The 27,008-nt window shown below is 38.7% G+C and overlaps 1 protein-coding gene across 10 annotated transcripts; it reads right to left on the reverse strand.

The window, feature by feature from the left end:
- Positions 1-88: 88 nt before the first annotated feature.
- On the reverse strand, positions 89-27,008 carry SOX (sulfite oxidase). 10 transcript variants are annotated; one of them, XM_011626605.3, is made up of 12 exons: positions 26,528-27,008; positions 18,728-18,843; positions 18,553-18,615; positions 18,408-18,444; positions 17,804-17,885; positions 14,519-14,637; positions 14,213-14,308; positions 10,478-10,588; positions 10,291-10,392; positions 9,689-9,736; positions 4,340-4,555; positions 89-472 (listed from the first exon to the last, which is right to left on the reverse strand). In XM_011626605.3, the coding sequence occupies exons 1-12, from the start codon at positions 26,600-26,602 to the stop codon at positions 344-346; spliced, it is 1,194 nt and encodes a 397-aa protein (XP_011624907.1). In that variant the 5' UTR covers positions 26,603-27,008; the 3' UTR covers positions 89-343. The 10 variants fall into 10 exon arrangements, with proteins under 10 accessions (XP_011624907.1, XP_020525427.1, XP_088724750.1 ...); XM_020669768.2 differs by having other exon boundaries at positions 89-862; XM_088868624.1 differs by lacking the exon at positions 14,519-14,637.

A 27,008-nucleotide genomic window follows, 5' to 3' on the forward strand; every position in this document is an offset into this window, starting at 1 on the left:
CAATGTAATTGAATTGCCAATTACATGTGCACTACATGCTTATGGGTCTTCATTGCCATCTCAAGAAGCAAAGTCCTCATAACCGGTCTAATTCCCAAACCAGCGGAAATTATGCATTTTCCACATTGATTACAAACCAAAATAATGAAAACAATGTAATCAACAAGAAGGTAATCTTGATGAACAACTTCTCTAGACAGAGAACTCTGTCCATTTATTCTTGATTTGAGATACATATCTAATGAAAAGCTGATCACTATGTAAATAACCTACTGCCGTTCCAGATACTTTTTAAGTATTCAAGTTTCCTTTCTCTCATACCGCCCCAGTTTCACTTTTGGATTCACAAACTAGAATGCCCAGACTGTAACATATGGCGAAGATGAACACGGTGCCATGAGGTGTTAAGGATTCCTCTCAAGTTCCAGATTTCCTCCACAGTTTCTGGCTGAACATTAGCTGCAGTGTCAACCTGCAGATTAAATAATACAAAGAGGATATGTGTGTGAGAGAGACAGAGAGAGAGAGAGAGATGTGGAACTACTACAAGGCCCAAGAGGTTCGCCTTTGGGCTAAGTGGTTAGGACACGAGGACTGCAGAACAAATATCATGGTTACAACCTGCTTACCCAAACCAGAAGAAGAAAGTACGAAAATTAAAATTCCATTGGGTTTTATAAGAAACTAGAATATTCCAAAAACTCGGGTTCGAATAAAAGAGTCTAATATGAAAACAATGGGAACAATGTGAAAGCACAAAAATTCATTTTAAAGGATGATCCATGTCACCCAACCCCATAGGTTTCCACGACTTAGATGGGAAGACCGATGAGCTCCCTCAATCGCACCAGATTTCAATCACCTGTAGAGAAACCAATTAATCAGTGATAAACATAAAACTAGTTGTGATTCCTCTTAATCCCTAAAGGTCTGAAGATAACCCATGATGGATGGAGTTTCCCTAATTAAATCATGACTCATCTCGCCCAACTCCAAAGATCTTTATCATGTCAAAGGATTCAATGCTCCCACGGGAGCATTTCCTCCATTTACTACTCGAGTAAAACCCAATCTTACAGTACTTTTTTTTTTTTTGATAATTCAGTGGGAAAGATAGGCCCATCTATTTTTTAATAGATTAAGGAGTCACATTTTGAAGGTGTTAATTGGGGGTGCCAGCGTAGGAATGGATACCACGATGTGGTAACTGGGTGTGGGGATGCTACCCACCACGACCCCAGCCACTTTCCTTCTAACAGTACTTTTAGGCCCCAAGGAAGGAACTTCTTCAACCTAGTGATCAACCTCAGAAAAGAAAATTTCTTTTTTGAAAGTGTTAACTGTATTGCAAAGCAAAAGAGAATACAATAGGAAAGAAGTAAAGGCACCCACAGGCCAGAATCCCTGTACAAAACCCTAAAGGACCTAAAAAATGGTGTTGACCCCCAAAGGAGTCTCAAAAAATGCTATACATCTGAAACAAGAAATAAACTGTATAAAAAACGGGGCTTTGAGCTCAAAAAGTTGCTAAATGGATCCCCTAGGATTCCTCAGCCCTCTCCCCCTCCTTTTCCTTCTCCATCCCTCGTCTTCAGCAGAAAACAGAAAAAGAAGGTTTTCTTACAAGACTGAGCCGGAAGAGGCTCTCAACAGCTCATCCCCTTCAGATTCAATCAAGGAAGTTTGCCCTTACCAACCTCACAACAGGGCTCCTGTGGCCTCGCAATGATCAGAGTCACCTATCTCGTGGAAGGGGCCACTTCAGCCTCGGGGATTTTACGCTCATTTTAAAGGCTCTCCCCTCCTCCTTGGACCCTCTTTAAGGCTGTTTTCACATCAGAAGTTTTTGCATGTTATATTGTCTCGCTATTAGAAGTAGTTTTCTATAAATTCTCTCCCCCCTGTAGTCTGAGCACCCAGCTTGTGGGATGCCTTTCTTTCCCCAACTTGATCTAATGTAATCTATCATTTTTTATTCAACAAAGTTTACCAGATTCAAGAAAGAATGGAAGGTCAGGCTGGCCATGGTGGGTCTTGGACCAGTACAGGCTTAAAAAAGAGAGAAGTAATCTATGAAAGCCTGGTCGATCTATGGGCCTTGATCCAGAGTGCGGTTTCTCACTTTTTGGGAGGTGGTGTTATCTATCCTCCTCAAATTCGCAATTTTACGTAAAAAGGCACTATTATGGTCTCCATGTTCGAGCCACTTAACCCTGGATCGCTGGGACCAGTAAATCTCTTCTTTATGTGGGAGTTCCTAGTATGAGATTTTGAGTTGTAATCTCTATTCCCTCTCTTGTGATATGAGGGAGAGCTTCTCTTCAGTAGAGTCCCAGAGATTGATGGAGCGAAGGAGAGCTTCCTTCTGAGCCTGGAACCTATCAGGAAGGTGTTTTAGCCATTCCTTGAGGTCTGCTTTTGGGAGTTGCAGTTTCCGCTAAAGATGGAAGCCAGACCATCCTTGGACCTGATGGGGGTATGAATTCCACCATGAGGGGATGAGGGATGAAATATTAGGGTCCTCTAGCCAGATTAATTCGACGCAGAAAGCTTTGGCACCCCAAGAAACCAGAGAGGTGTCCAAAAGAATGGGGTGATGATCTGATTTGGGTTTCAGTAGGGCCTAGGAGTGGGTGCCGGGGAAGGTCGCATCCCAATAAAGAGGTGAGAATTCTATCTATTTTGGATAGAGTGAGCACGGCCAAGTGGTTGGATCAAGTGAATTCAGCCCCTTGAAGAGGGATGTCCAGAAGTTGATTCCTTGCTACAAAAGCCTAAGAAGTTTACCATTTGCAGGGTGATACTGGAGCTAGAGTTCTGCTCATAGGACCACCTGGTCACATTGAAGTCTTTCCTAGAAGGGGGTGAGAGGCTATGATATGTCAAGTTCTTGCCAAAAGACGTCCCTCAAGGAGTGGGAATTGGGGCCATAAATGAATTTCCACAGCAGGTTGTCAGAGTTCTTGCCAAAAGAGGTCTCTCAAAAAAGAAAATTTTCAAACCCACTGTTTATGAGACCGAAAAAATAACAACCTAATATTAAACAGAGACCATCAAATATTCAGATAGTCAGACCTAAGTGTTTTAAGAATTCAAAATCCAAATTCTTTTTCTTAAAATTTCTGCTGTTTCTTAGGTGGAAACCAAAATCTCAAATTGAAAACATCCTCAATTGCTCTTTTTCCAAAGGGAATAACTGTACGGTATATGCTTCTGCATTACCATGTTATATGCATTGTGGCACTAGTGTGATTGTGCTGGTTCAACAGCATAGTTTTTTATTTATTTGATAGTTAATAGAATTTCTTTGAAAGTAGACGGATGAAATGTGGAACAGAAAGACTTGGACCCCACACGACACCAAACACAAGACACGCCCTTAAACCCACAATGCTTCCCTACTAACGCAAGGTTCTGCATCCCCATTTGTTTCACTTAGAAGAAATAGAAGAATGCATCTTTAGACTCACAAATATTAAAAACTTCTTCGAAAATCATTGCTATCTGCCAAAGGGAGGATGTCTTGTTCTTAACCTAACTAATAACATTAAGATAATCACCCTCTGTTATAACATAATGCCCTAAATTAAGGCCAAAGATGGGAAACCGTTTGCAATGCCCTGCGTTTGCAACCACACAATCACAGCAGCACAATGACCCAAAAAACTCTTTAGTCGCTTTTACCCCCATGCAAATCTAAAAATACCACCAAATTCCAAATGGTCCAAGACACAGTCATATCCATCAACAGAATAACATTTTCTGTTTTCCTTTTTCCATAAGATCAAACTACACGGACCTGATCCTACTCTTCAGAAAATTCAGGAAATTCGAGCTTTCCAAACTTGGTCGTTTCGGTCATGAAACCACTGCAGGCCCACATTATTTTTAGCGAGAAAAACCCATTAACACCCCAACAATCATCAGCCAAAAGATTTTTATAGAAAAGACTACAAGCAAGCCCCAAAGAAAAGACTAGTTAACCAATCCTCAACTTTCTTCTGAAACACTACCCTATCAATGGGTTTCTTCGACAGTTTGTGGGAGAGAGGTTGGTAATTACTCAATCATTCTACTCTAAGAAGAATATAAGCCTGACATCATTCATGATACTGATTCCAATACGAATATCAATTTCAAAATCCGCATGGCCATAACTAGTTATAACTGAAACCATTTCAGTATTCTACTCCCAAAACAGTACCATTCTTAGAATTCGCCCAATTCTTTTTCTAGTTAATAACAAAAACTTTATTTATATCACAGATCTCTAGAATGTATTTCATCGCATATAATAAGAAAGATGAAAGAAACAATAAGAAAGATGAAAGAGGTGTACCGCTTTGGCTATTATCTCAGCATTTTTTGGGACATCAACCTGTGCCTCAAAGAGGACCCATGCCCACTTGTCACTGTTGATGTCATCTGCAATATAAGGTGCATCTCTTTTCTGATGCCTTGAAGCTTCCAACCATGTTTTTCCACCGTCAACGGATATGTCCACTCTCTCTATGCCACGCCCTCCTCCAGAGGCTGCATACCCACTTATTTTTATCTGCCATATAAACATCAACAGTTAGTAACCTTAGTTTTATCTTTCAATTACATTAATGCCTCTGCCCTGAAAAGGCAATAAATTTTTATAATTCATGCAATGAAATTGGTAGTCAAGACAATTGTCACTAGGATACAATAACAATGACCAAGTCCATGGACAGATGCCCATATAAGAAGTGATGAGCAAAGAGTGTCAAGTGGAGCAACTGAAGACTATAGTCTATGGTGCAGCAGATTCCACCCAACGCACGCATCTATTTGGAGGATACGAACACCAGGCGAGCTATTAAGAAGAATAAGAAGAACAATGTCTGATTGGGATTTTTTCAGTTTGTTTTGGAATATCTTTTAGGTTTATTTTCTGTTTAGTTTTATTTTTTATTTTCTTTTATTTTTTGGTTATGTGAGGAACATTCTAGGCATTTTACCTTAAGTAAGTTATGGTATATTAACTGTTTTAGTCAATATTTATTTGGTTAGGGGAATTATTGAATTTTGTAATAAAATAATGAATAAAAGGAGGGGCACGGGGCTCCATGAGGGCTGGTTACAAGATTTGAAAGAAAAAAAAAAGAGAACAACTTTGGAAAAAAAAGAGAATAGCTTTGGCTAGAAATCGTTGTTGGGATTGGAATATGAAACCCTAGGTTTCTTCAGATTTGTGTGTCTGCTTGGCCTTGAAACTGTAGGTTTTCTGTTTTCTTCATTAAAAATCTCCATCAATTGATATCAAAGCCAAATAAACAGATATCTGCCACATCCTAGGTGGGTAGCCTATTTGCAAGATTTTACTTTTGTCATTTGAAATAAAGCATGCAATTAGGACAGGGTGGCGGGTGCTTTGAGTAAAAAGGTCAGCTTTGTTGGTTACAGTAACAGCAACTGTTACAGGGTTAAGCTTGCCCTAGGAACTGTTATTTTTATGTTTTCTTCATCAAAAATCTACATCAATCTATCTCTTAGACTTCACACTTATGCTTCTTGATCAATGATCTCTCTCTCTCACACACACACACACGCCCCAACCATTGTCCTCCAAATGCATCAAACGCTCACACTACATCATGTGGATAGATCACCATCAGCTAGAAAGGTGGTGGATTCCATACATCAAATTTAAAGGTGGATAGCATACAGCCCCTGGAAGATTGATGGGCATAAATCACACTAATGGGTAAGTCTCCATCATCTCATCCGGTGGATGATGTCTCACCCCAATGGGAGGATATCTGCTACCGAGACAAATGGATAACCATCACAATTGAGAACATACCATGATCCCATGGGATGCTCAACTGTCCAAACTAGCCTTCGCAATGACGATCTCGTAGTAAAATCAAAAGACTGTTAGTTGAAGATCATGCTCAACAATTGCCATGATCCTATAAGTGTAGTCAGCTATCAGAACTATCCATCGTAGTGCAAATATCGTATTCAAATGATCGCTACTCGGAAGCCTTGCTCAACTACCCAAATAACCAAACTAGTGTCACACTGGGAATATGAATGCTGCAGTTATATAAGAAGCCAGCTAGTTGGCAGTCATTTGGTGACAGTTTCGCCTCCCAGGGATTTCTCCACATTAGACTTTTAAAGGCAAACAAGAAGCAGGTTCAAGGCAAGGCACGAAGTGGCTCAACCTTTTGGTTGAGAGTGTTGGCTCTCAACCGATACGAGGAGTGCTTTAGGTCTCGACCATTAGGGAGAAGGAAGAAGTGACTCAACCAATGGGGAGAGGACGATTGTCAGACAACAAGGTGAGTCAGTACTCATCCAACTACTAATGCTAATGATTCTTCCTACGGTAATACCCAGAAGGTTCTTATTAGCAAGTAGGAGGGAAGCGAGCAAGAAAACTATACAAATGGATAACCATCATAATCGTGAACATGCCATTATCCCATGGGATGCTCAACTGTCCAAACTAGCCTTCGCAATGCCGATCTCATAGTAAAATCAAAAGAGTGTTAGTTGAAGATCATGCTCAACAATTGCCATGATCCTACAAGCACAATCAGCTATCTGAACTATCCATCATAATGCAAATCTCGCATTCAAATGATTGCTACTCGGAAGCCTTGCTCAACTACCCAAATAACAAAACTAGAGTTGTACTGAGAATACGGATGCTGCAGTTATATAAGAAGCAAGCTAGTTGGCAGTCATTTGGTGACAATTTCCCCTCCGAGGGACGTCACCACATGGTTGAATGACTTCTACAAATATTTTGAACAAGTGGGAGAATGTTAGAGAGAATAAATTGCCTCTAAAATATGGTAAATTGCCTCTAAAGAGACACTTCCAAAGTGGAGGAGGTAGCCTAAGGAAGGGGAACAAAATAGCAATTAATGCTAAAATTGTAGCACCAGCAGACACCTCAAATTTTACTTGATTAGTCCAACTATGACTATTTCATTTTTAAAACAAACTGGACAATGCTTTGATGTTTGGGAGTACAGCACTATTTGGGAATTAATAGTGTCGGAGCAAACCTTTGAAGAATAACTGCAGGCCGGAAATGGGTAAAACCAAGTTCAACCCAGGTTTGGATTGTGAACTTAAAGCCTGCATCAGGCCTGTCACCAAGAGTCATGATCGGGTACAAGCCAAAAAAATTAGATGGGCTCGAGCCATTGCACGAACCAGTCAACTCCATTTAAAAAAGGAAAATTCTTTCGTTGGGGTATCAATTTGACATTCAAGCCTGAGATAGCATGTCAAATGTCAACACTAACCATTGAAGCCACTGCCAAGGATATTAGAAAAGTTGTTACAGATATTTATATTACATAGGCCTGAGCCATTAAAAAAAAATGGTGCATCTCGTAAGACATTATCTAGACTGTCCATTTTCAAAAAAAATTAAGTATTTATAGATCTGCTCGATCTACATCACTTTTTTAAGTTTAAATTTCATAGTTGTTGTATCTATTTCCGGCACCAAAACTACATCTTTAATTAATATTTAAAGGTGAGTCGCACCTTGATTGATTAAGGTCGACACCTTATACACATCATCATCATCAAAGCCTTTTCCCAACTAATTGGGGTCAGGTACACGAATCCTGGTCCCCCATTTTGCTCTATTAAGGGTCATACCCTCAGTGAGGCCATAAGTCTTCGTATCTTTTGTCACTACTACAACCATATCCTTTTGGGCCTACCCCTTGCCCTTTTTGAGTCTTCCACTTGAACTAACTCGCACCTCTTAACAGGCGTTGTACTAGGTCTGCACCACGCATGGCTAGCCCACCTAAGTGTATTTTCTCTCATCTAATCGCCTATTGGTGCCACACGTAAATTCTCTCGAATGTATTCATGGCACCTTGTACACACTATAACCATATTTACAGACACACATACACCATAACCATAGTTACATATATACGTACATACATACAATATATATATGTATTAAGGGTTGTACCCAGCCATGGCTCGTTAACTAAATGGATCCTAAACTTAAGGTTTGATGACCAAGCCACATGAGCCCTTTTTCCAAACCCAACCAGGTTTGTGTTGGCTGACCTACTCGACCTGCAGGGCTGGCCCGGCCCACTTGCAGCCTGAAATAACTCTTGGGTTTCAGCACTATATTTTCCTTCAAGATAGTTATTTCTTCCATATAGGCCATCATATCCATATATTTTTGTGTAAGCTGTTATGTCATTAGGTTGCATCAGCTTACTATCCATCACACTAAGTTTAAAAAAACTCCAATTGAGACCAAAGTGCTTCTCGATAGAAAGTTTGCTATATAATATATATGTGGTATGGTATATGAAGAGGAAATGATATGTGGAAGTGTAAAAAATAAAATGCCCAAGTCAAAATTAAAAGAAGAAATTACACAGTTCAGGAATACTTGACCTAGGATTTGGGTTGAAAAATCAGCATATATTCACAGCCTAATCTATGTTACAGAGTAGAGATAACCATTTTAGAAGAAAAAGTTTGCATAGGAGTGACAATATGCCATACTTGAGGTATTCAGACAACACAAACTATAAACTTTTAGTCTTGCATAAGTTGAACTAATGTATAAAAAAAATTGTTTGTTAGCATAAATTCTGGCTAGCAAAAATTCTCGCCGATAACTGCGTAGGTTGTGTGTGGTAATTTGTAGTTGTACTACATACACATCACATACAATAGTGTAAGCCATTATATCTCTAGAATCATTGTTCGTTAACAATTTCAACATGTTTCGATCTACTAGTTGCATTCCATGGTAAGTTACCGTGTTATTTTCCTAGTGTCAGTGAAAGAAGTAATTACGAGTCTTCTTAACTGACCCCACATATGAGGACGTTCATCAAAGTATTCCCCTAAGAAACCATGTCTATTCATGCATTTCTATGATTGACTAATCAAGCAGACACTGAAGAACCAAAGTACACACCCATTCCATGACTGAACCGCTTGTTTGCACAATTAAAGTTCACATTTGCCAATAACATGTACAAATATGTGTCAAGACACTTTTGGAAGCATACCCACACCCTATATGATACACATCCGCCCTTCAAAATTCAACTGAGACTTTTGACCAGTGTTACCAACTCAAATTTAGTGTCAGACACATGAGGCTCTATGAATTGCCCATTGTGTCCCCAAAAATTTTGACAAGTTCAAATCCCATACTTCAGACATGACTGCTGAAACTTCAGACTAACAATGCTAGGTTTGGTTCAAATATTGTGCTATACACATGAGGCTCAGCATATTGGGCATTGACACATGCCCAGAAATTTGCGGGCATGGTCCAAATTCCATACATGTACAATCATGATTTAGGCACGTCTCCATAATTTTTGAATGTGCATGTTTAAGAGTTGCACATTCTCTCCATGCATTCATCATATTAAAGAGCACATGTCAACAGACACTGAATCCAAAACTATATTAATCTGAGTAGAAACCAATAATTTATTAAAATTATCCAACAAAACAAAAAACAAAACAAAAATGAGCATCTTAAAAGAAATATGGCATTAAAGTTAAAACAATTGAAACTGAGCTCCACCCATATGATGACAAGAGAAGCTACCACTAGACTAAGAAATTATCAGCAATCTATCAGAAGTTAGAGCTTACACTACCTCATACATCTAAAACTAAGATTGCTAACCTTATCTTGTGATGCAATGGCCTCATCCTCCAATGAACAAATAGCACACTGTTGAAAAGCATTCGGGACACAACAATTAAAACTCAATAGAAAATGCTATAGGTAATGACATTACAAAAGAAGCATCTATACTTTGCGAAATCAAATCCATCTAGGTCAAGCAAAAACAAGAAGTAGCATAGGAGTTTGCCACCATTTTTTTTTTCTTTGAGAAATAGTTTGCCACCATTCCTTTGTGTGCAATCAAAGATTTCATCTATTTAATTATCCAAGTGAACACCAACAGTCAGGAATGGTCGAGTGGGACTCGACAGTAAATGCAGATGTGAAGGAATGAAGTCCCAAGAAATGCACAGGCAACATAAGATACAAGATCTCATTTCTTGTTAGCACATGAACAATTTAAGTTGTTAGTCGCATGAATGTTATGCAAAACCATCTTCATTGTTCTAATGTACCAATAGGTAACCGAAAAGTCAAAGGCCAATTTGTATGAGTTTTGAAGTTTGAAACCAATGTACCTAATCAATGGCTCCAAAAAGAGATAGTCCAATATTTCATTCAAGTGCTGGATGTATATTATGAAACTATTGTTGTACTACCTGTACAGGAAAATCCATCTGTGGGCGTCGGGTAGACCAAATGATATTATCCCAATCAACTGAAGGTGGGAACATCTTGTAATCCCTTTGCATAAAGAATCCCTATTTGTTACCACATTCGTATCAATGACATCATCAATTTTATGAATCAAAGAAAATGGATAGAAGTTCATAAATATTTTTAAACCTGGCATTCTTCTGCAATTATATTGATGCTATCCAACCACTTAACAGAACGTGCACCAATGATGCCGGGAACAATCCCACGCAGCGGATAACCATGGTCACGATTGAGAATCTTCACATCAAAATATCAAATTAAATTTAGTAAATAAATTTCCAAAAAGTAAAATAAATAACTAAACTCAGGAATGTAACATTGAAAGGACGTGGCCACCAACATCCAACAGAGAAATGAGCATTGCCTTCTCTGTGAAATGTTAAAGCATTGGAACTATGCCAAACTATTGATGATTACGAAATAATCTTCCAAAATCTGTGTTAAACATGAGCTGGATGGACAAAATATTAAATAATTCTTTGCCGGCTCATAGGGCAAGGAGATATGCAAATTGCACACTTGCAGTGAGGCGAAGAGGAAATATCAGCATCAAATTAAAAGCTAATAAAATTACAAGAAATTCATTGTTATCTGGAACTGAAAAACTGACCATATTTCCAGAAACTAGCGAGAAAAAAATTGTACTCTTGAAAACATCTGAAGCTCCCATTAGATGAAGCACAACTTCAGCAATCCTAGCAGCGAAATCTATTCTATACAAGAAGTTGACACATTTGGAGCATCAAACGAGCGGACAATGTTCATATTCACATCTAAATTCCTAACAATCTAGGACATGCAAATTTAAGCATTCCATGCATTAATAATCCGCACGCTTTCACTTTAAAATTGCACACAAGAAAACATACTCTAAGTTTCTTTATGGTTGTGAAACCATAGTATGACATCTTTTCCAAATTTTCAACACATTACCATAACGTGGGTTAAAATCAAAAGTCAAAATAATGTCCTGGTTACATAATAAACATACGCATAAATTTCCAGGACTTGTATCTTGATAGCATAAAAACAAACATGCATGAGTAAATTCTTACATGCTGAAAATAGGATTTCATGTTCGAAATTTATTTTATCTCATTTAATTTTTAATCAAAATGAGAATATGAAACTAAAATAAACAAACAAACTTCTTATTTAGTAATAATTAGACTGTTGTTTCACGTTTACTAATTCATGCCCCTTTACAGGTTTTTAATAAAACAAACTTGAGCATTTATAGTTTATAAATAGGGATAATTTAATAAAAAAGACCGCACTTTCAATATCTTGGATCGATAATCAAAGAGAATGGAGAGATCAAGGAAGATGTTGCATACAGAATTAGAGCTGGGTTGGCGAAGTAGAGATATGCAACTAGAATTTTATGTGATCGCTGCATACCAATGAGGCTGAAGGACCAGATTTATAGAACAACGGTGAGACCAGCTTTGCTCTATGGGGTAGAATGTTGGGCGGACAGAAAGAGTGTAGCGGAGATGAGGATGTTGACATGGATGAGTGGCAAGACAAGAAGATAGAATTCTAAATGAATTTATTCGAGAGAATTTAGGTGTGGCACCAATAGGCGATAAAATGAAAGAGAGTAGACTTTGGTGTGCTGGCCATGTGTGGCACCGACCAAGTACAACACCTATTAGGCGGTGTGAGTTAGTTCAAGTGGAAGGACTGAAAAGGGCAAGGGGTAGGCCCAAAAAGACGTGGTTGGAAGTTATCCGAAAAGATATGGGGACTTATGGCCTCACTAAGGATATGGCCTTTAATAGAGTAGAATGGAGAACCAAGATTCATGTAGCCGACCCCAATTAATTGGAAAAAGGCTAAAATGATGATGATGATGACATAGGGATAATTTAGAAATTCACACTACAAGTTTTTGAACCTCTAACTCGAGGAATTTCTATTTTCAAATTTATAAATTACAAGCTTCAGTATTTGCTCATAATATTTGGAATCATTGCTCAGAGATTTTGTTTATTTTGAGAAGTTCTGTGGTAGCCTCTAGGTTGAGAGTTAACCTATGTACGAGCTCTGTCATGTGGGTTTGAGGACGAGGAGTTGGAGAGACCAGCAAGCTGATTGGCATGCCAAGTATCTTCTCTATACAGTTCCTGTTTAGGGTTGCATTGTGTGTCAAAAAAAAATTTCTAGGATCCTATAATTGAGCATATTGAGAGTAGGTTGAGTCTGCTTGATTAAGTTACATGAAGTTGTGCTTAAGAGAACAGATAAAGGAAAATGTATCCATTCAGAGAAGGCTGAGAGATAGAAAGTGAGATAGCAAGGAGGGATAAGAGGAAGGAAGAAAGCTTGGATGGGGATGCCAGGTCCTCTTGTCAATCAATATAGAGTCACTTCCCACTTCATCATAGGCCTACGTAGGTTTTAGTATCGGACTCGCAGAGAATATAACAATAAGATCCATCTCCCACGAGCCAATCTCCCTGAACTCCACTATAATATCTACCACTACTCTTTCTTATGAACTTACAAGTTTACTTCAATATTCTTTATGCTGCATCCTTGGATCGGATAGACAATCTCTTCTGTGTTGGCCTCTAGGTTGAGAGTTAATCAGTGTAAGCTCTTTCATGTGTGGGAATCGAGGGAGAGGAGTTGGAGAGACCAGAAAGCTGATTGGGATGCCAAGTATCTTCTTTATGCAGTTCCTGTTAGGGTTGCATTGTGTATCCAAAAAAAACCGTGGGATCCTATAATCGAGCGTATTGAGTTTAGGTTGTCTGCTTGATTGGAACAACTACTTTCTTTTTGAAAGTAGGACTGCTCTTTTTTAAGCTACACTGGCTAAGATGCTTCTTTGCTATATGACTCTCTTTCATATGGTAGCCAGAGTAACAAAAAGAATAGCGAGATTTTTTATGGGTGAAACTTGCATCATGTAAAATGGGAGGTGTGATGATCCAAGAGGAAAGAGGTCTGAGCCTTAGAATAATCTAGATTGCCAATTATGCTCCGTTACAAGTGGTTGTCGGAATTGGGAATATAGTGAGTTGTGGACAGAGGTGATCCAAAAGAGAGAACACAAAGGGCATCTAGGATGCAGAGCCCAAGGGACCCAGCAGGACAGAGAAGGTATCTGTAGGCACACTAATGGAATTTATGGCGACTTTTTTGACAAGTCCATTTTGTACTAGGTGATGATGGCTGAGGTATCAATATAAACCAAATGACAAAAAGAAAAAAAGAAAAAGATGGTCGACATATCAATTGATGGTTTCTTGGTGGGTGAGCGACTGCCCTTTGAGCGTTAACTACCTTAAGTTAGTCAGGGTGTTGTAAATCCTCATGCATTAGTGGTGCTCTGTGTTCAGAGAGTTGGGAATGGAAACATGGAGTGCAAGCAAGGATCCCAAGGATACGGACTTTGTACATCTTATGAGATGACAAGAGGAGGTGTAATTTGCATTGAAGGGGCTAAATCGGCAAATTTGGATTAAGGAAATCAGAGAAGTATTACTTAGCAGAAACGAAGGAAGACAAAAGAGAAGCAAAAGAGAGGAGTATTTAACTTCGAAATAGTTTTATTGGGTACTCAAACGGGACACTACTGCAACTGATCCTCCAAAATCATATGCTATGCAATGCTATGGTACTCCAGATACTTTACCCCTTTTAAAGTTACCACTAGGTTCATGAAAACTACCTTTTTCCACTCCAATCCCTCTTTCCTACAAAAATTACATAGATAAAAAAATTCTAGCTTGCGATAATAAGATTTGGATATGAATGCGTCATATACAACCAAATACATTAGATTAATGCGACTTTTCATTAGAAAAAGAAAACAGTGGTGTACTTCTTGTAGGAATGAGAAATTCCAACCTCTCCATTCATTTCATAAGCAAGTAGAACATCCGCTTCAGGATTTGTCGCATGGCGTAGAGGAATTGATGCTTTGTACGGACCTCCATTCTCTTCCTGGTATTTTCCCAAGTTAAGAAATACAATAAACTAAACATGAAACTTCTCAATTTTGCATTCATGAATATCCATGCAAGAGTAAAGTAAGAACTTAACCCAAACCCTAGAATGTTTTAAGCAATCAAAGTTATGAAAGCCCTCATACATATCCCATGCACGGAATCTCCATAGCTAGCCAGTGTCAAATTTCAAGATTTGATTACTCACTTTACACATATCAACACTGACAAATTCCACATGCTTGCCTCCTAATGATGTGGATGTTGTATTCTTACAAATTCCAGCAAGTTCAATAACATCTGCTAATTTAGCTCCCCCCCAAATAGCTGAAAATCATTTTACAAATAAAATACAATAAGCCAAGGTAAAACAACGCATATCAGCCGTACAGATTTGTAGTAGGTCACATTTATGCATCCTAGATCAGTGTAAGTTTGCAACTATTTTGCCCATCAAAACTTCCAAAACCAAAAAGAAGGAAGAAAAAAACACCCAGCAAGCTCCAAAATCAAGGCATAAGAACAATTCAGAACACAGTCAAGAAACCAAGCATGACCAAATGCAACTCTAGGTGATACACTAGATTTCACCAACACTGCAATAGGAATCTCCTGCCTGAGAAATTGGTGGTGTGTCTCTATATGCTTGCATCAAGCATGAAATGATAATAAGAATACACTCATTTGTAACTTATTTATATCATTCCTTCCAAGCTATAACAAGACCACTTTGAAAGATTCTGAGAAGCAACTTCCAGATATCTAAAGCTTGAAAACACCTTCTAGGATGATGTGAATGTTGAGTTCAATTTATCAAACCTCTCTTACTTCTAAAGCAAAGGTCTCTTTTCTTGGAGAGAATTTTACATATAAAAGAGTTTCATGCCTGTCTCTTATAGAAAACATTAAAGAAAACAAATTCGGAGAGCACTATACACGAAAAAAGTTTACATGAGGAAGCCCTAATGCGTCAAGCTTAGCCAGACACATCCAATAATGGAACACTTTCATGACTCTATCAAGCGAGGCCATATATTTGAGAAGACATACAAGCACCTCAGGAATTTTCCAATACCTCTTTATAGACCAACCCTAATGCATTTTAGCATTCCTTGAGTAATGAAAACCATGCAAGATACGAAGTTTACCACTCTTAGAACCTAACTGGGGTAAAAATCAAAGTTTAGGACATGTCATAAATGTGCTGAATAACGATAAGAACCCAGAATATGCAATTTTCAGATACACTAGTATGATAGATACAATGCATATTTCCAAGGACAATGCCTGAATGGCCTTGAGTATAGAGATGAGGACAAAAAATACACAGATGTGATGATTATTTTCTTTTATCTGATAAAGATTCATTCACCAAATTACCACTACTCCAAAAACGGTTCATATCTCTTTTCCATAGATAAACAACTGTAAGTTTTAGTTGCATCAATTTTCTCAACCTAAGCGATTTTTAGTTCTCAATCAAGTGATCTGAATTACAGGCTCAAGTCCTTGAGCGCACCTATAAAGATCTTAGTAACCAGTTTGCTTATCTGCTCAAACGATCATGTGTGGCGCTTTGTATAACACAACTTCTACTTCCCAAGAGCGAGGTCATAGTCTTATGGAGATATATTGAATTTTGCTTAAGACAGAGAATGAATTTTGCATGAATTGTGGAATTCATTGTCAGGTCTTCCTTTATTGATTATTATAAACATCTGAAAATATTCCCATCAGGTGATAGATATGTTCGCCAACATGGGAATTGCAAGTTCATTTTTCTTTATTACAAGTTGTTACTAAATAAAAATGTTTCCCTGAATATATTCTTTTTTCTTTTTTTTTCTTTTTTTGAGCATTTTAAGCTCCCACTTTATACACAATGGTTGCTTCTCAAGCATATTGGAAAATGCAACAAACCATTCTTCACTCTCGAATTTAATAAAACATGCCATTTAGCTATAGCTCGAGAAAGAAAGAAATCGTTGTGAACGTAACAAATGAGGCAAATCATAATGCTTAATAATACATACGTAGGTAGGTTGTAATTCACGATCCGTACCTTTTCGTAATAGGAACCATTCTATCTTAGGCACAAGGCATTTTCAGTTGCCTTTATTTCATATAGGGTAGTACTTTAGCTTGCACATTCAAATACTGCAATATTCAAACTAAAATGGCAGATTGTGTTACTATGCACCATTTGGCTGATGGTCCCTTTTTTTTTTTTCTCCTTTTTTTTTTTTTTTTTGTGTGTGTGTGCGTGCGTGTGTGTGTGTTGGGGGAGGGGGCGAGGGGCGGGGGAGTGTTAATCCTTTGGTGACTGTCAACAAAAGTAACAGCTCAAGTGCAGCTGTCGGAAGTACAGTCTGCCTGATCAGCCAATAATTTGTTTAACTAACAAGCTCCATTCTTCACAGCTAATGCCAGGCCCCATATTGTCATTAACAAGGGAACATGGCCAGCCTAGTAGCGTGTGCAAAGTCAAAGAATGGAAAGATATACAAGAATTTAAAAGCCAAGGAACATATTCAATGGCTTACCCAAAAAAAAAGAACATATTTAATGATGTAATCTAGCCAGTCACAAATCATTAGACAAAAAGAAAATGGGTGATCAACATCATTCAATTCTAATGAGTATTCTTAAAAATAATGTTTGACAAGTCAAACTCATCAAAAGACTCCCTCACTGCCAAACCCAAGTCCACTTACCAATTCAATCAATAAAAAATACAAAAACTCGGTAAGTTTCTCAAGTTCTGTGTGAATTTTAAAAAAAAAAGAAAAGAAAATGTCAATCATGGGAATTGAATCCAGCTAGTCAATCAAGCATACCACAATGCCACCAGTCTAGAAGAAACCCTTTTTAGCCAAATCAATAAAAAATTAGATAAAAGGAAAAACTAAGGCACATCCCAATTTTTCATTTATAAATTTACCCAACTGACAAGTTGAATTGATTCAATGAGTTTTTCAACACGGAAATGAGTTTTAATTCGCTGTGAAGTATCTGTCTTTAATATGTTGTACCAAGCTTCCCATTTAAGAAAGCAGTTCCAAGTAAGGGAGAGAGAGGGAGAGGGCGCACAAATAACGCTCCAGAAAACAAACATGACAACAGTAGTGAAGAAGGCAATGGAGCTCTTATATTGTCAGAAGTTATAGTCAAAGCCAAGGGTACCCTCACTGCTAGTCCAACTAGTTGACTTAAACCAGATGTGAAACACAACAAAAACCATAAGGTCAACCTAGAACTCTCTTGTTCTCCAATAACATGAGCAAGCAGCACTTGTGGACCCAACTCAACGCGCATGGAGAGAGATGAAACTCATATAGGAAAACTCCATGAATGACCAGTTCCAAGTTTCTCCCTTAGATAGCTCACAAGCAAATAAAAAAAAAAACACTTTCTAAAGTATGAATCATGTAACATAGAATGATATCAAACAACACAACTATGGTGATTGTAAAAATTTAAATAAATTTCTAACCGTTTCCAATGGCAGAAACATCCCAACCAACACCTTTCACTGTTCTCTTCTTGCTCATTGCAGTCCTCCTATTCCCAGCACACTATATCATAGAAAAAAGATTACATGAACAAGACAATCCTTGTTAACCGATCCCTTAAAAATTGGTTTTTGCAGCACAATTATGAATCCAATGAAAGAGCAAATTGACTGTAGTTCAAGGGTCATCACCATCATTGAAGCGATGGACAGTAATGGAAGGAGTGGAACCCACCATTTGGGATCACATTCTGGGGGTTCCACTCTCTCTCCATCATCATGCATGAATTCAAAGGATCGTGATACATTTAAGATGCATTGCTAATCAAAATCAGCTTTTATAGTACAACTATGAAAGCCATTAAAAAGGAAAGTATACTATAATCCCATGGACCATGGAAAAACCAGAGTACAGAGGATCATCACCATCATTGGAGTGATGGACAATGAAGGAAAGGGTAGGAACCCACTATTGATTATCGTTCTGGTGTTCGTTAATATAATGGATGGTGATACCCAAAAGATAGTCAATTGGATTATAGTACACAATGAGAAATCGGTACCATTTTGGAGCAGAACAACTCACTTGTAACGTGGCTGTCACATTGTATTTGGGAAGTTTCCTATGATCAGTTACAAAATATAGTCAATTTCCATAGTCAAGCAAGCATGAGTAACAGGAAATCAGGAGTAGACAAATCTAAGTTGCTCTCAACCAAACCATCACTCACTTGATATCATCCATGGATAGCATTATAGATTTTGGTAACAAACCAGTAATGGAAACCCGATAACTGTCCCACCAAAGAAATCACTTATGTCAGACTAGACTACCAAGCCTAAAATGCAAAATATAGGTGAACAAACATAATACAAATTGTGAACCATTAGATCACACAATATGACCTCTCAATGTCATCCACAATTGGAATTGGCCCATGATTTCTTTTGTAGAACATATCCACAGGAGTCACATAAGAGGAAACCAAAGCTGAACGAGGAGGTTCAGAATTGAAGGGTTCCTGCATTAAGAACAAAAGTAAGATATTAAAGTCCAGTAATCCTATGTCAATATTCCTTTCCCTTTTCTTTTGCTAATTTGTTTGGAAGGGCAAGTGCATTTTGATCGATTCCTTTTCTTTTCTATTTTGAATAAGTTAACTGTTGGATTAAGTAAAAGAAAATGCAAGAGAGAGAGTTTAGGCACCCTATAAATTAGGGGCCCAGTACAAAAACCACTAGGGTCCAAAAAATGTCAGCACTTAAAATGCTATAGAGTAACAACCGATAGATGTAACATGGGGACTCCATGCTCAAAAAGGTGCTAGTGAGTCCCATAGGGGTCGTGCAGCATGTTTGTCATCTGTGTACCTCCCTCTTTCATGTAATTTGATGGATCCTAATAGAATGAATTTGTAAGAAGCGATCACATTCAAGATATGTGTGAATAATTCATAATTACAAAGATATAACACTGCTTATTTGTTTTCTTGACACCATAGAGGAACAGATTACTCAGCAGTGTTGATCTAAAGAGGAATTACCAGCATCACCATCCACAAATCCAGAAATCCCAGGACAGGACTAAAAAAAAAGCCCATAAAGCCCCCAAAAAGAAAAAGGAAATCAAAAGAGATCCAAGGAAAGTGCCCCAAACAACAAGGAGATGAACAAAAATCAAAGGACTCCAAGGAAGTGAACTAGACAACCAAAAGGTGCAATTCCTTCCCCTTTCCTCTACATTCTAAGTTTCACACCAAGCCAGCCAAACCACCAACCCCACACCCTACCTGCCAACCCAAACCCTCAGTGATTATCATAACCAGGAATATTCAGGGTCTCGATGACCTCCCAAAAGAAAACCAAATTCCAAAATACAAACCCATCATCCTAATGCTAAAGGAAACCAGAATAACCTCTGGGAAATTCATGAAAACCTTCAATAAATTAGACGTATCTTATGAACCAATAGCAAATGATGATAAGCTAGATGGGGGCAATTGATGATAAGCTAGAGGGGGGCTGAATATGGATCCTCCTCGAAAAGGACATAATCCTTCAAGTCATTGCCTCATTCCTCCAAACCATTCACATAAACTTCATAGAATGATCCACATCCACTAAACGCACTTTATCCACCATCTATGCCTTCAACATCCCCCTCTCTCGTCAAGAGATGTGAACTCTCCAATCTTGCCCCTATTATTAGTACAAAACCATGGCTGGTGGCCAGGGACTTCAATGTCCCAGCCTATGAAAATGAAAAAAGAGGTGGGCAGCGCACACCTAGGAAGCATAAAATTGACCTCCTACACATGATTCAGAGAAATAGCCTTTTAGACTTAGAGGAAACACTGCTCCAAATACTCATGGAGAAATAATAAAGTAGGGAGTGCCTCAATCTATGAAAAACTAGATAGAATTTTGGTGTCCAATCAATTGCTAAGTTATTTGCCGATCTCTAAAAAATCAAGTCTTACTAGACAGAACATGTCTAATGAACCTTCTTCCCGACCATAACCCTATCCAACTTCAAATTGAACAATGAATAGATTGGGGCCAAAAACCTATTAAGTTCTTAACATGTGGATTAAGCACAAAGTGGAGAATAGATCATTAAAAATTATTGGAGTGAAAAAACATGAAGGGCTGAGCAATGTATAGAAAAAATTTAAAAACATAAAGAATGCCCTGAAAAAGTGGAACCTCGAAAATTAGGCAACTTGAAAGCACATTACAATTGATACAAGACCAACTTGAGTCCAAATCTTCAACTATTGAACTCCACAATTACGTAAAGAAGATTGAGGTAGAGCTTTCCAATGAGCTCGATAACAAAACTTCCTTACAGCATCAAAAGTCAAGACAAACCTGGCTTACCCAAGGTGATTCTTTTACTAAATTCTTCCTCTCAAAAACCATGTCAAGAAGGTGTAGATCCACTATTCTAAAAGTAGGATGGCTCAGCCACCAATAACAAGGAGGAAATGGTAAAAGAGACTACTTCCTTCTATAGTTCTTAGGATCAAAGAGGGACCGCGAGCAGAAATGGAAGATCATGAAATTGAAAATCCCTATGGCAGAGAGGCTGTCCATACAAATAAATATCTTAGGGATCTAGATCCCCAAATTTAGGGGTTGAGCTCCCAACCTTTTGGGGATTTTGATCCCGACCTTTTGGGATCTTGATCCCAACTTTTGGGGATCTTATTCCCAAACTTAAAGAGTATAATAGTCTAGGACTATATACATTGTTTAAAGTGGGGATCTCTTTATAATTATGCCCTTCTGGGCAAGTGGTGGTGGAGGTACGCAACTCAACCAAGCCATCTCTGAAGAGATATCATCAAGCACAAGTATTGTCGTGGTAACGAACAATGGATTCCTGTTTGCAGAAGTAGTGCTCAAACTTCTTGTTTTGGGAAATCAATCTTCAGGTGTCACGAATTATCCTTTCGCAATATTCACTTTCACCCTAGGGAGGGGACCAGGGTGATGTTTTGGAATGATATTTGGGTCGGCAGTAGACCCCTTAGGGAGCAGTTCCCTAATGTCTTCCGGTCAGCACAAGATGCTCAGTCTACAGTGGAAGAAAATTTTGTGCTCTCTGGCCATCTCAGATCATGATCACCAAATTTCAGCCGACCCCTCAATGATTTCGAGATCGACAAATTTGGAGCTCTGGCACAAATTCTTCATCCTGTATTCCTTCCAACCTCCAGTAATGACATGATTATTTGGGAACCATCACCCTCAAGGATGTTCTCAGTCTCTTCCTTCTTTTGTTCTCTAGCCCCCACCACTGCTAACCCCAATATTTCTTGGCTATCAAGAGCTTGGAACCCTTTTTTGCCGCCTGATCCAGGTCTTTTGCTGGATCCATGAGAGAGTGTTGACGATCGATCTTCTCCAAAGAAATAAGAGTGCAATGCCCCAATCGATGTTCCTTGTGCATGAAGAATGAAGAAACCAATGCACACTTATTCCTTCACTGTGATTTCGCCAGAGAACTGTGGACCTATCTGTTGGGCCTATTCCAATGGACTTGGGTCACTCCTAGCGCCATTCCGCACTTGTATCATGCTTTTCTCTACACTCCCTGACCCAAGGCAGGAAGAGAACTTTGGAAAACATCAGTTTCAGCCACATTGTGGGTTCTGTGGATTAAAAGAAAACAAAGGATATTCAAAGAAGAAAGATCTTCGGTTGGGGCATTGGCAGACAAAGTCAGGAACTTAGTGGCCTTTTGGGCCACGAACCATAGCTTGTTTAAAGGAATCCCCTTAGCTGCTTTTTATAGGAACTAGCACAACTTACTCCAGGGGGCTAAGCCAACAATCTCAAGATCTTCTCTTTGGAGACCACCCGAAGTAGGCTCCATCAAGCTCAACTTTGATGACTGCTCCCTTGGGAACCCTGGCCCCTCCGAAGTAGGTGGGCTCTTTCGTTCATCTGATGGACAGATCTTGCATGCCTTTTCCTGCCCCATTGGCCTCGAGGACTCAACTGTAGCCGAAGCCATGGCCCTTTTAGAAGGTCTACGCAGATTTTGCATCACCTTCACACCCTGGTGGTGGAAGGGGACTCTAAGAATGTCATAGCTTGGGCATCAGGTCTCTCTCCTTGCCTGTGGCGCCTACATGACATCTTTGATAAAATATCCAACTGGTCATAGAACATCTCAATCTCATGGTGCCATATTTCTCAAGAGGCCAATTCCGATGCTGATTATCTTGCTAAAGAGGGAGCCTACTATAATTCCCTGGGGAGGCTTTAGATTTCGTTAGATCAGCCAGATGCCTTCTTGGAGTTGTAACTTTGCTTTTGCACCATTTTTAATACCCTTCAGGGTTGTATTAGGTGCCCTCTAAGAGGGTCCCATCTTGTGTACATTTTATTACTCAGTAATACAATTATACCACCTTCGCTCAAAAAAAAAAGTGGGAATCTCTTTATTTATAGTCAGCAAGCAATTCAACCATATTAAAAATATAGTTGTGTTGCTGTTTGCTATAAATAATGAAAATCATCAGTTTGATTGTTATCTTGGCCTCTAAGGTTGAGATTGAAATCCCTAACACTAGGAATCAGGATCATTATCATTGGGGACTGAGATCCCAAAATTTAAAAATCGAGATCCCTTGAAGAGCCCATTCCCAGAGCGCCGGAGAGAGATTTTTGGAGTGGGATCGCCATCATGGTGGGAAATCCCGGCAACTCCTTGAGACCAGCCAACCTATTCACCAATCTTCTTAGGACCAGCCAACCTATTCCCAATCTCCTAAGGACCAGCCAACGTATCCACAATCTCTCCTAAAACCCATCCGATCCTAAATCTTTGACAAGGACAGCTTCCTTCTATAGGGGGATGTTTCCTTAGAATATATCATCAAAACTGTCATAAGCCTTCCTCCAAATGAATACTAGGGGCTTGATGGCTTCCCTTCTGAATTTTTTCAAACGTTTTGGGGATATATTGGGCCTGAAATATCTCAAGCGACTAAAGACACCTTCAAAAAACAACATATCATGCAAAGCCTCAACACCACTTTCATCAAATTCATCCCTCAGAAATGAATATTCTCTCCATGACCGATTTTGGCCCAAGTAGGCATTGCAATGTTACCTATGTGGTGATAGGCAAAACCATTCTTAATAGGCTAGAGTTGGTTCTCAATTGTATCATCATCCCAAATCAAGGAGCTTTCCTAAGCTACTTGCCCACAAACTTATCCACACTATGGCTAACAACAATACAGAAATCTCCTCTTGCCTTAAACTAGATGTTCACAAGGCTTTTGACAAGGTTAACTGGGACTTCCTTTGAATAAACTAAAAAAATATGGCTTTGCGGAGCACCCCCTTTAGCTACTTTGGGGGATAAAATGGGCCTAGACAAGGAGACCCACTCCCTCATCATCTTTTCATTCCAGTCACAGAATGCTTCAGCAAGATCATTATCTATGATGCAAGAGAAGGGAATTTTATACCATCCGAGATCCTAAGAGTCGCCTCCCCTTCACATTTAATCTCTGCAGATGACCTCCTGGTCTTTGAAAAAATCCACCCATCAATTCCATAAAACCTCCCTTGACCACTTCCAAAACATATCAGGACTCCAAAAAAACCACTCCGAAACCAATACTTTTTTCTTCCAACCACCACTCTATTAAAACCAAGTTAGTCCTTTCTTAGCAACCTTTCAGAGATACCCTCAATTTATCTTGGATTGTCAATGTTCAAAGAGAAACTTACACATCACCTTTACCAATCTCTAGTAGATGAACTCGCGTGTTGGCTTCAAGATTGAAACCCTTTCATATCAAGGATGACTAGCTCGGATAAATCTTACCTCCCTTTTGTATGCAAATTCCTCTCCAACACAACCAATACCCATGAGAAACTTTAAGGGGCCTCCCTTTGGGGAAATCAGCTTAACCAAAAACATTCAAGCATTGTCCATTTGAACCCAGTTTGTTAACCCAAGGGTGAAGGTGGGCTTGGTATCAAAAGAATCAAGGAGATGAACCCAATACTATTACCCAAGTTAAGATGGGAATTGACAAGTCGGGAGGAGTCCTTGTGGTCAATATTAATTAGGAAGAACTACCTATAGAGACACCACTTAAGGGATTCCAAGACCACAAGGAGTGATTCATGGGCCTGGAAGGCATACATTGCACGGTATCAATCATCAAAGACAGCTCCCACAGAGTAAAGCGCGATGATAAGGTAGAAGAAATTAGTTGGATTCCCTCTCAAGAGTATCAATGAGGTGATTAGAGATCATGGAAACAGAAATGAGGTACTCATAGCTATATGGAAAAGCTCAACCCACCTATGGCTTCCTTGTTCACTTGGTTGGAATACTAAGAAAGAGTACATGCAAATGATAGAATTGAACGATTGGGACTTCAAGTAGGAAACATACGCTACTTGTGCAAAATAGAAAGGGAGAGCCATGACCACTACTTGTTCACATGTTGCACCTTTGTCCATCACCTCTGCCAAACTGTTTTGAGGAAGTTCCAAGACACAAAAGCCAGCATCAACGCCAAAAGTCTAATAGCATTCTGGTTCCAACAGAAATTCCCCAACAAGTTCCTTGATAGAATACAGAAAGTCTCCCGCCGTAACCTTATATGGGCCACTTGGCAAGATAGGCATGGGAGAGTGAAAAAGAATCGCTATCAATCCGTTCAAGTCTTACTGAGAGAGATCATATGGAAAATCAGAAGTTGCATCCCAGACACCACATACCTCCTCCGAGGAACGATCGTGAGGTTCTTATTTACGCGAGACGGGACTATTGCCCCTCACACCAAAGGCAATGATGATGTTATTTTTTGTGAACTGTAGTGAGGACACTTGTACATTGTGAGCGCATGTAAAGCCCTTTGCACTTCAGTTTTATATATTCCTTTGGTACATTTTTTACAGAGGGTATGGCCCTTGATGGAGCAAAATAACGGACCATGATTCGTGTAACGGACCCAAATTAGTTGAAAAAAGACCCTAATAATGATGATGATAAATAAATAAATAAATAAATATATATATATGAGTAAACCTTGCCAGCTATAATGAATAGTAATATGGTGGAGTGGGAGCCGTCAGATCTTCATCACGTGGTTCAGAATGCATATCACCATATGAATTTTAATTTTTTTTTCTATAAATCTGATTAAGATGAAATTTTGGCTGCATATACCTAACATTATTGCGCACCATATAAAAATATAAAAAACTTATTTTCAATAATTTAAAATGACCAAATTACCCCCATCATTTTTTAGGGGTATTTCGGTCATTTTAATTTTGGCAAATATTTTTTTATATATTTTTTAATTGTGCACCCTATTTTTTAGTATGCACATTTAAAATTTCATTATTATCTGATCTCTAGAAAAATTATTAAAATTCATATAATGATATGTATAGATCTGACAGCTTCCATTCCACCTATATTACTATTTATTATAACTGCTCTCTATATTACTATTCATTATAGCTGCTCAGCTATTGTAAGTTTTTTCTATATATATATATATATATATATATATATATATATATATATATATATATATATATATATATATATATATATTATAATTACAACTATTAGTAAGAATATATATTGTTGTAAATCATGAATTAACCGTAACTTGTGTAAAGACCATGAGTGCCCAGATTGTGATCAAAACATGAAAGGTATCTAAATCAGTCCTACCCTAGTCCCCATTTTTGCCAATGAAGAAATGTGTATCTTACGAAAAACAAATTAAAGCTAAGCACCAAGAGCAAACGGATTAGAGGTCTATAGTAAGATTTCCCCAAATGCCAAAAACCATTAAACAAATAATTTTTTCTTGCTAAGTCCATCAGAAAAATATTAATTCTCAAATTTGATCAACACGAATAGCAGTTCCATATATCTGTAAATAATCAGATTTAAAGATTATAGAAACAATGAAATCAAGGACTTTTCCATATTTCCGCAATTTAAACAAGCACAAAGTCCATCCACAAAAGTCAATGAATCAAAAACATCAACAGAAAGGGAAGAGAGAGAGAACAAAAACATTAAAGATGAGCGACGAGAGGGACAAAGTGAAACCTAACAGAAACAGCCAAACATTAAGCATTTTAGAGAGAGAAAATTGACAGAGAGAGAAAGAGAGAGAGAGAAGGGCAAGCAAAAAAAACCTTCGAATTGATTTTAAGCGAAGGGTGACGAGGCGGTTCTTGGGAGTAATCAGAGGGTCCTCTAATCCCAGGCATCTCTGCTTTCACTTAGTAGCTCTCTCTCTCTCTCTCTCTCTCTAAAATTAACCATATATAGCAAGTGAAGGCGAAGGATTCGAGGATTGGAGGCGAGAAAAACAAATACTGGGGGAACTCACTCGAGAGAGTTGAGGAGAGAGAAACAAGAATTTTAGGGCTTGAACCGAATACAGTGGAGGAGAGAGGAAATATGTGCTCCTCGCGTTTGGGAAGAGAGAGAGGGAGTGCTCTGCAGGGAGAGGGACAGAGCGCGCTCTCTCCTGCCACGGCGAGACCACGTGCTATCCACGTATCATCCCAAAAATTTGGTTAAATGAGAGAATTTGTGTGATGACGAGGAAAGGCAAGGCATTTAGCTTGGTGTTTTGTGTCTGTGTTGTACATGTTGATCGCACTTCCGGTT

This window comes from Amborella trichopoda, chromosome 6 (genome assembly GCF_054954075.1).
Source record: "Amborella trichopoda isolate Santa Cruz 75 chromosome 6, AtrichopodaSantaCruz75HAP2 v2.0, whole genome shotgun sequence".
Taxonomy (NCBI): Eukaryota; Viridiplantae; Streptophyta; class Magnoliopsida; order Amborellales; family Amborellaceae; genus Amborella; species Amborella trichopoda.